At 43.5% G+C, this 10,596-nt stretch overlaps 1 protein-coding gene across 1 annotated transcript; it reads left to right on the forward strand.

Annotated features, from left to right (window-relative positions):
- The first annotated feature begins 1,185 nt into the window (after positions 1–1,185).
- LOC116613876 lies at positions 1,186–3,429 on the forward strand. Its single transcript, XM_048734661.1, has 2 exons — positions 1,186–1,387; positions 1,418–3,429. The coding sequence occupies exons 1-2, from the start codon at positions 1,186–1,188 to the stop codon at positions 3,181–3,183; spliced, it is 1,968 nt and encodes a 655-aa protein (XP_048590618.1). The 3' UTR covers positions 3,184–3,429.
- Positions 3,430–10,596: the final 7,167 nt, after the last annotated feature.

Below are 10,596 nucleotides of genomic sequence, written 5' to 3' on the forward strand. Positions count from 1 at the left end.
ACGGCCGTCAAATCATCAGCAAGCTCGCTGGTTGTATCAAATGGACAGGGAACTTGTGTCTATTGTCTCGGAAAACACAGCTCAGAGAAATGCGAGGGTATCAAGCTTCCTGGAGAGCGTAAGAAGCTACTTATTAGGTATGCTAGATGTTTTAGATGCTTAAGAAAGAATCACAGATCGTTTGATTGTAGATCTAAAGACAACAGTGTTGTTGAGATTCCGTCTACACAGGATAGCTTTGACAGCGGACATAGAAAAGGCTTTCTTGAACATCGAGGTGGACCTGGAGGACAGAGATTGCTTGCGATTCCTGTTCCCTGAGGATCCGAGAAAGGAAGATTCGGTCATCAAGGTATACCGGTTTTGTAGAGTGGTATTCGGTCTAAACGCCTCGCCTTTTCTGTTAAATGGAACCTTGAGGCAGCACTTAATGAAGTTTCAAGAGATTGACCCTAGGTTTGTAGATACTTTAGTTCAAAGCTTCTATGTAGACGACCTTGTCACTGGCAGCCGCTCCCCAGAGGAAGCGTTTGAGTTGTTCCACAAGTCTAAAGAGAGACTTGCAAAGGGCGGGTTCAACTTACGCAAATGGAACACAAACGACTGCGAGCTCCAGGGTAAGTTGAATGGTGACGCACACAGTAGTGATACACAGACCGAGACAGGGAATAGTCAGGGTGCGAACTGTGAGAATGGGGTACAAAGGGTGTTAGGTCTACCCTGGGATAGGAAGAGAGACATCATAGGGATAGCGTTTCAGGGTATCTATGACAAGGCCCAGCAGCTAAATGCAACCAAGCGGAATGTGCTGAGTGTTCTCGCAGGTATGTTTGACCCACTAGGATTGGTAAGTCCAATAACGGTAGCAGCGAGAATTTTGTTCCAGACCCTATGCCGAACAACCGAGTTGACCTGGGACGAGGAGTTGACAGGGGAAGTTAGAAAACAATGGGAGGCCTGGGTCGAGGACCTGGAGAGGGTGGTGAGTATTGACCTTCCTAGGTGTGTACTTCAAACATTCAATGGCAAGGTAGAAATCCATGGATTCGCAGACGCTAGTCACAAGGCATACTGTACAGTCGTCTATCTTGCGTACGACGAGGGGGAGAGAGGCAGGTAAGATTGCTCTGCAGCAAAACACGGGTAGCCCCTCTAAAGGATTTGTCAATCCCTAGACTAGAATTAATGGCTGCGTTGATTCTTGCGCGCCTTGTGCACAATGTTAAAGAGGCTCTAGGTGACCTAGTAGAGGTAGGAAGGCAGCTATACTGGTCAGACAGCATGACAGTGTTATACTGGTTAGAAAACAAAGGCGAATGGAAACAGTTCGTGCGACACCGAGTGGATGAGATCTTGCGCCTAACCGAAGAAGGTGAGTGGAAACACTGTCCAGGTGAACAGAACCCAGCTGACATTGGGTCACGAGGTGCCCTAGCCTCTAAGCTTAAGAGCAGTACGCTATGGTGGAACGGACCATCATGGCTCTCCGAGACCGAGAAAGGATGGCCTAAAACTGAGATAAGGAAAACCACTGCTGGGGCTGAGGAAGAGAAGAGTACAGTATGTATGGTTGTCAATAACGAGAGACAGGCTGAAGACATCTCTGCAGTGATTGATATCAACAGGTTTTGTGATTGCGGTAAGTTGTTCAGAGTGACTGCGTACGTCCACAGGTTTGTACACAATGTTAAAACGGACAAGGCACACAGGAAGACCGGTCGACTGTCGAGTGGAGAGATTGATAGCGCAGAGCTGCTGTGGATTAAGTCAGCACAGTTAGATGTGAATGAAGGAAAGGGATATAAGCAACTAACCCACCAGCTAGGATTAGTAGAAGTGTCAGGACTGCTTAGATGCCGAGGGAGACTGGGTAATTCTGAGCTCGAGGCAGATGCTCGGATGCCTATAATACTACCTAGACAACATAGGTTGACAGAGATGCTCATATTAGACTGTCACAGAAAGTTCCATCACTGTGGCGTTAGAGGTACTTTAACTCAGTTACGGACGAGGTACTGGGTGCCACAAGGGAGACAAGTAGTGAAAGGACTCCTTCGTAGGTCTGTCACGTGTAGAAGATTAGAGGGAAGGGCCTACGCGGCACCTCCAGAGGCAGACTTGCCAGACTTTAGAGTGCGACATGCAGAACCATTCTCTAAGGTGGGAGTAGATTTCGCAGGCCCACTCTATTACAAAGGTAATACAGGGATGCAGAAAGCTTATGTAGCGCTTTTCTCGTGCTGTGTGACGCGAGCCTTGCACTTAGATTTAGTGGAAGATTTAGAGGAAACCACCTTTAGAAGGTGCCTTAGGCGGTTTGCAGCTAGAAGAGGAGCTCCGACTCTGATAGTGTCAGACAACGCCAAGACATTCAAAGTCACAGCCCAGGCATTACAGAGGTTGTATGATCACCCAGAAGTACAGGCTTACCTAGAGACCCACAGAATAACATGGAGGTTTAATCTAGAGAAGGCCCCATGGTGGGGAGGGTTTTACGAAAGGATGGTTGGTAGCGTTAAGAGATGTTTGAGGAAGACCCTTGGTGAAGCTCGGCTGACATTTGACGAGCTACTGACAGTTTTAATTGAAGTAGAGAGCACCCTTTATGACAGGCCACTGACATACGTGTACAATGAGATAGGAGACGAGGCACTTACGCCAGCCCATCTTATGTATGGTAGACGCTTACATAGTTTGCCCGATGAGGTAGTAGAACCGGATGATGTTCGTGATGGAGACCACAATAGTAGGATCAAGTATCTCAGTGCTAAGCTGTCTCATTTCTGGAAGAGATGGAGTGGAGAGTACTTGACCAGTCTAAGGGAATTCCACTGTGCTCATCGAGATAACGAGCACAGGGAGACCGTGCAAGTGGGAGACGTAGTGACCGTGCATGACGACGGTAGTAAGCGGAACCAGTGGAAAATAGCCGTAGTGGAGCAGTTGATTAAAGGTAGAGATGACATAGTGAGAGGAGCTAGAGTAAGACTTGTTACGAAAGGCAAGCCGCAACGGCTAGACCGACCAGTCCAGCGACTGTACCCCATAGAGGTTAGATGCGCAGACGCAACACATGGCACGCGAGCAAACAGCGGAGGGAATGTGCAAGCCAGAGCCCGGTCTACGCGAGCAGCAGCGTTGCGCGCGCGGGATAAGATAGCGATCGGGGCTGTGCTTGACTAATAGAAGTCAAGGGGGGGAGTGTGTTCCGGAAGTTGAGCTCCTGAAGTAATTACATAGTCACTTACGTAGTTGTAGTTAATTATTCATTGATTGTAATTGATTGTTATTTGATACTCATGGTATATAAGAACGGACATGCATTAGATCGGGGGGGGGGGGGTTGTGAAAGAGATTGTTAAGAGAGATTGCTACGAGATTGTTACCGAATATCGAAGAGATTGTGAAGAATAAAGAAGAGAAAACGGAGATCGTTCCCAGTGTCGTTTGGATAGATACATTTCCAACAGTAACTGTACTGCGAAACTCCCGCCCTGTATTAAGAAAGTTACACACCCTACACCTTTTACCGCCACACTTACAAGAACCTCTTAAGAGTACTATCCTCTTTAAGAGAGGAGTGCACCAACATATCCTTTAAACTCCTAGGTTTCCTATAAGCCACCATAGGTACCCTACCAATAGCACCCCTACATCTACTAGAAGATTCTAGAACTGGCTGTAAATTACGAAGAATACCAGGTAAATTAGGTAAAGCTGGATGAAAAGTGACTACAAAAGGTACACGATCATTCTTACCTTTACGCCTGTCTTTCAATGTGTCGTCCCTAGGAATACGTCTAACCCGGTCAACTTCCCTCCCCACAAACCTGCTGTCATAACCCCTATCAACTAAATAACCTTGTAACTCTAATACCCTCTTTTCGAAAGAAGAGTCTTCCGAACATATCCTACGAATACGTAGTGCCTGCCCAAAAGGAATGCCTTTCTTACAAGCAGACGCATGACAGGACGTATGAAAAAGATATTGATGCTTATCAGTTGGCTTACTATACAGATCTGTAGAGATAAAACTATCCCTAAGAGTAAGTGAAACATCCAAAAAATTCACCTGACTAGTAGAGCACTCAAACGTAAATTTTATAGTTCTATGTATAGAGTTCATGTGAGCCATAAACTCTCTCAGAGCGTCCTCACCTTCAGTCCAGATCATGAAAATGTCATCGATATACCTACGCCATAAATAAGGCTTAACTGGAGAAGAGTCTATGATTTCCTTTTCCACTTTAGCCATAAAAAGATTAGCATATGATGGTGCCATTCTAGTACATATAGCCGTACCTTATACCTGTAAATAATGCTTCTTATTAAATACTAAGTTGTTATTCTCCAGGACAATGCCAGCTATGTCCACAAGGTCCTCAGTAGGAATATAATTACCTGTTAACTTACCACGTTTGTCCAAAGAGGCTTTAAGACCCTCCAATCCCTCATCATGGGGTAAGTGGGGGTAAAGCCCAACCACATCTGCTGTGACTAAGATAGCCCCCTGAGGTAAAGTTCCCATATCCCTCACTATATTAAGAAAATGTTTAGTATCCTTAATATGGGATGGTATAGATGGCACCAAATCCTTAATATGATAATCTACAAACTCGGATATCTTTTCAGTGCACGTATTACACCCCGATATGACTGGCCTACCTGGGTTACTCTTCTTATGTATTTTAGGAAGGAGATAAAAACGACCTACCCTGGGCTTACCATTGATGATAAGATAATCTAGAGTCTTATCATCTATAAATCCATCAGCAGACAACTTACGTACCCTTCTATTTACTAGCTCCGTAATATACTGCGTGAGATCCTTGGTTTCCTTATATACCTCCTTGTCACTGAGCTGTCTTAGTACCTCTTGAATATACTTATCCTTATCCATGACCACAACCCCAGACCCCTTATCCGCCTCCTTTATAACTATATCCTTAGCATACCTTAAATCCTTAAGAGCTCGGCGTTCATCCTGTGTCAAATTACTATAAATCTTACCTTGTTTGGTTGAAGATAAGATCTCTTCCTCCAAGGCTTTAGCGTACGCCTCTATAGCAATTTCGCGACCTTTTTCCGGACACCAAGATGATTTTTTTCTAAAAGCTGGGGTTTCCGAAAAATCTGCATCTACCGCATCCGGATCATAAAAAATTCTCTTAACCTTATACGCCTAACGAATTCATTAATATCCTTACGTAAAGCAAAAACACCCAACTTATTAGGAGTAGGACAAAGTTTAAGACCCTTAGAAAGAAAAGCAACCTCCCCACGGCTAAGTTCCCGGCTAGATAAATTAACAACTACGTTAAGACCCATAGTAGACTCCCCCACTGTACTAGTAACCGTATAAGTATTAATAGTTTCTGGAATAGACCCAGATAATGTTCTAATAATATTGTCCATACTGTGAGACTCGTGCTCTGCTCCTCCATCAACCATGTAGTCTTGCTCCTCACTATTCCAGTGTTATAGAGATGCAATTACTACGATAAAAATAAATATAAAACACACTAAAATTGCTAGTAATGATTTTACTCTTGTATATGGATTAACATCCATGCCATGAACAGTTTTTGATAGGATGCCACGCCCAAGTTTGGGTACTTACAGTTTTACAGGCATGTTTCATTTAGCAAACGATTTTTCATATAATATGGCGAGGTTGGAAAACATTTAAACGGAGCTTTGTCATCGGGGATCTGTTTATTAACAATACATTCAACTCATAACGAGTTTCCCCTTAATCAACCCAAGCAAACCGTCGGTTTCACGTGACCCAGTAAATCCTGGAAGTACTTGTTTTTGGGCGTGGCATCCTATCTAGAATTACTCGTGATGCAAAGATCTATCACCCTGCCAAATTTCATTACCCTACTAATAATTTGAACAATTCAGCAGAAATTCTGCACCATTTTCCTGTACTATCTGTACCTGTCCCTTGTCAAGTCTCTCGATCTACTTCCGTTGGTCTACGACCGAGAGGTGAAAGACCTAATCTTTTTTTATGAAGTGTAACTTCGAAATGACTGACCTGAATTTTCAATCTTTTGTCACTTGTAAATCATAATCGTACTCTTAACCTCAAACCAACCTTAACTTTTATATCTCCGGCGCTTTGCAGAACAACTACGTTTCAAGCATCTTATATCAATCGTATTGTAAAACCATTAAATCTAGTAACTTTAACTCAGCTCATCAGTAAGTTCTCTAGCCTACTCGCACTTGATTTTTTCCTAAAGAATCACTATCAGGCCCTACTTGCCAATGTATTCAACAAAGACTTAACCTGTACATGGTCCACCGCGAGTGACTGTGGCTGCCACCACAGTTAGTTTTTATATTCTATTTCCAATTTGTTTATTTGGGGGGTACGTAGTGCATGGGCCTCGTACCCGTTTACGTATGACCCCACTGGGCATCCAGTTTGCTAATAAAACTGTAGAAGACAATTCTAGTAATCAGTATAACACTCTTGTGTTTTCTTGAGGTTTTACACCAGCCTTGCTTGCATTTGCACCGCACAATTTGTAGCAGCGATCCATGTCATTCCCAGAAATAAGAGACAACATGGCCGCCACGCATGCGTAAGAGTGCACATACAATGTCAAAATGGCTGCCATTTATTATAAGGAAATGCGAGGAGACATCACAATTTATCAAATTTTCTCGTTTCAGAGATTTTGGGCTCACGATGCAGGACTCGAAAAAAAAAACCTTGCCATTCGAGTGATACACTTTGCGTTCAATTGATGCCAGAGAAAGCCCTATAATTGTTCCTTGGACATTGCACTTTTGTTCGCTTGAGAGCATACAATCCTCCATACATTCTCTGTAATTTCATTGAAATCGGGCATAAAAGTAGTCGTTTAAAAGGTTGAACTGTTTGCCGCATCACAGGTGCAGGACTCGAAATTGGTAAATCGACTGTCCTTCCATCAAATTGGCCAATAAAATAGGCAGTTGCGCCTTCCAATTTTGTTCCCGAAGAAATAACATTTGATGTAGTTATGCCTAGTTCAGGAACCATTATTGTTGTCTTTAAGATACAGACTGAAGCAAGGAAAACGGTGCGCTCCGCAAGAACAACTTCTCTCCATTTGTCCGGTCTCCATTTTGTTTTAAAACGGCCCCACGGCTTTCTGGGAAAGACACAGGGGAACCATAAGGCCTTTCTAAAATACATTTTTTTTAAATTTGCGCATATAATGTTTTCCAACCTCAGCAAGACTGCCGCACATCCATTAACATTGGACGTATCAAATCAGAGATGCCCCTTGCACGTTTAAATACCGCTAATACTACTTTTATTTGGAATTTTAGTCAACCTGATTAAAAACTTCTAGTGTAACAACAAAAGGGAAGCCCCTGTGCTGGCCGGAATCTTGTTTTTATTTGTGATACCGCTGTTATTCCTCGCGGGCCTAGCAAAATGTGAGCCCAGAGAAACCGCTGGCTAATGTCCCTTATTTCTGGGAATGTGCTGGAGTGTTCGCAATGGCCCATCCCCAATTCTTAGGTAAGAGACTTGGTAGGATAAGCTTGGTAGAATGTTAGCAAGCTATGAAAAGCGGCAGCTGCATGTGTCGGGGGTAGGGAGTTGCCTCGGATTCTTTTTATGCCTTCGACGTATGCAGCTTTCGCTTGTCATAGTTTACGAACATTCTACCGGCTTCAACAGTGGAGAGGAGACTGTGATCTCCCTGTGAATTGGGGATGGGAATGTTCACAGGGAAAGCTTGTGCTAATGCGAACAGACTTGCCTCCAGCAAAAGGATGTAATGCGGTGCAAATGCAAATCGTGCAGCACCAGAAGATGAACCCGCAAGAAGAATGGTCTAGACTGTGGTGCGTAGTGTGGAGAGTGTAGAAGTCACAATTCTGGACTAATCGAGCTAGTGCTAGACGTTCAGTTTCATTAGAAGTGTAACTAGCTTTCTCTAGGCTGGTGTAAAACCTCAACTATAGTGGTCCTGATTACTGCTGTATTACATGTATTGAATAGGCTAGCTACTGAGTTGCTCCACATATAAGTTGTCTATCACTGAAGCGAAGAATGCAGAAATACGTTTGTGGAGAAAATGTTTGAAATAGAAATAAAACATGGAAATGCTTTATTTTGATACTCAAAATGTGTATTTAATTGTTTATGGCAAATTACCTTCGAAATTATCTGATTCAAACCAGGGGCTCATAAGTAGGGGCAATCAACTTCCCCATGTTCTGGTACTACATAGGTGGACTTTAGAAGCACACTAGCATACACACATTGGCACCAGTCGGGCCAAGACGGGACGCTAGCACAGTCTATTACCGAGTCCTAATAAGGACGAAACAGCTGTCCATGGTTGCCGAACTGCACGGGTAATAGGCTGTGCTAGCGTCCCGTCTTGGCCCGACTGGTGCCAATGTGTGTATGCTAGTGTGCTTTTAAAGTCCACTATATAGGTGTCACGGCGTTTCCTAGGATGAGGCTATTTTTAGACGCGCGGATGAGCCAATCAGATTCAACCTTTGTGTTGACGTTTTGGCTGAGCTCAACTGCACGCGTAGTCACAGACAAAAAGCTATGTTCTCTCTTCGGTACTTTGACTTTTTGTTGCTGTCTTTAATATGAATACAAACCTACCTATGACTTTAAATTCTAGCTTGCAATTATTTTGGTAAACAAACAAAACCGACGGATGATAGATAAAATATATTCTTCCTAACTGCAATTTGCGCGTGCAGCCTCACGTCACTCGCGCGCGCGACCAACCTTAAAGTAGTTGATTGGCCCGTTCGTGCGCGCGCGTAATAATACAGATGATTGCCCCTACTATACTTATGAGCCCCTGTTCAGACATATTTTCAATGTTTTTTGGGTTTTTGATGCGGGTACCCTGTGTTTTTTGGAATACAGAAATATTGGAAAAAGATATAAAACAGGGGCAATTTGCTTTGTTTAGCTATCCAAACTGCGTCTTAAATCAACTTTGACCAAAGGCCTTTTAAATGTACTGATTGAGACGTGTATTTTACTTTTTTTTTAGTTTTTAGAGACGCGGGTACCCTGTGGTTTTGCTCAAAATCACATATTTCAGGATATTCCACCAAAGGGATTTTTTTTGGGAATTTTAGTATGTTAACTAAGTTGTATCACGTGTTCAAAATCCGCTGAGTGAAATTCTATTGCAATTAGTTCCACCTTAGCCTGCGTGCAGCCGGAAATTCCTGTACGCAGGCTATTCCAACTGGGCCATAAAAATTTCATAAATTGACTGGACTAGTTGCCCAATCAAGCGGAAATAGAAACCGATCGATGGAAGTAAAATCCAGCGTTGTTCACTCAAGCGGAAATAGAAACCAATCGACGGAAGTAATTCCAGCGAAGGTATGACCACCCGTCTCGCTGGCGAATAAGCACTCGAATAACCCCAAAAAAACCGACACGTGCGTGAAACCGCACCTTAGCAAGGAAATCTGTTCAACACAGGAAGCCCGCATAGCTATTTTTTAATCACCCATTTAGAGACGCCTGCTGAGGAGGCTAGATCCATCCCACGATCTCAATATCGAAAACAAGTGATAGAAAGCTAGATTGTCAAGCCTGAAGACACAATTCTGAGCGCTACTCTAAACACAACGCTAGCTTTTACTTTCAACAACCGAGCTCTACAAATTCGGCCCACTCTCCCCGGGCAAGCACGTTATCTCCATGGTAACATCAATCAATGTTACATAGATAAAAAGGTCTTACGTCGAGCAGCCAGTGCCGGAAAACATAAGACTAGTTCCAGTACCGCGCGGTTAAACCAGCCTTTTTGTTTTGAAATGGCGGCTTTTTACCGGCGAACTGTCACATTTTGGCGAATGCTAAGAAAACTAGACCAAACCTAAGGCTATAATTTTCTTTATGACTCCCTCATTATCACACAAATCTGTCATCTTTTGTACAGTATGGTTTTAATGCTGTACAGTTAGTCAAATCAGCGCCTGAAAGCAGCCTTTCGTACCTTTTCGCGAACGATTCAACACTACGATTGTGTTTGTTTTTCGCCAGAGCACGCGCATGCGCATACGTTATTCAGCACTGTCCGTCGAGCCCCGCTTGAACTGGCGTAGCTGTAGCGCGTGCACGTATTATGCTCCAAAAACGACACTTTTAACTAGAGGTTTTTGGCTTTGTTTGAAAGTTACCTAGTCCTTTTTTTGTCATAATGCCGTTCTTTAGGCGGGATTTTTTTTAGCGAGAAAATGAAACGGTAGTGGGAGGGTGGGATTTTTTTTTTTTTTGCTTGAACAAGAGATTACCGTCTCTACCCGTGTAGGGGTTTTTTTTCCTCTCGTTCCCAGACTGTATAACCGTCGGCTGTTCAGTGTTCAATCTTCACGGACAAAACGGTCATCAACTGATTTGAATTATTGATTTCTCCGCTGCTTCCTGCTGACATTTACGAGCTTATGTGGATTTCATCACATTCACGGTGTGGGTACATCTTTGGAGCACAGTTCTAGGTCGGTCGTTTGACGACACGGTGCATTTTTGTAAAGAAAATCGTCTTTGAGCGAAGCTGGTCGTGAGCGAGTCTTCACATGTTGAGTGAG

The sequence above is a fragment of the Nematostella vectensis genome, chromosome 11 (genome assembly GCF_932526225.1).
Source record: "Nematostella vectensis chromosome 11, jaNemVect1.1, whole genome shotgun sequence".
In the NCBI taxonomy this organism is placed as follows: Eukaryota; Metazoa; Cnidaria; class Anthozoa; order Actiniaria; family Edwardsiidae; genus Nematostella; species Nematostella vectensis.

Excerpts from the sequence above, each read along its gene's own strand:
- LOC116613876 (XM_048734661.1), top strand. The coding sequence starts at position 1,186 with ATGGCTGCGTTGATTCTTGCGCGCCTTGTGCACAATGTTAAAGAGGCT. Across the intron at positions 1,388-1,417 it reads AGAAGGTGAGTGGAAACACT|GGTCACGAGGTGCCCTAGCC; the intron begins GTCCAGGTGAAC and ends CAGCTGACATTG.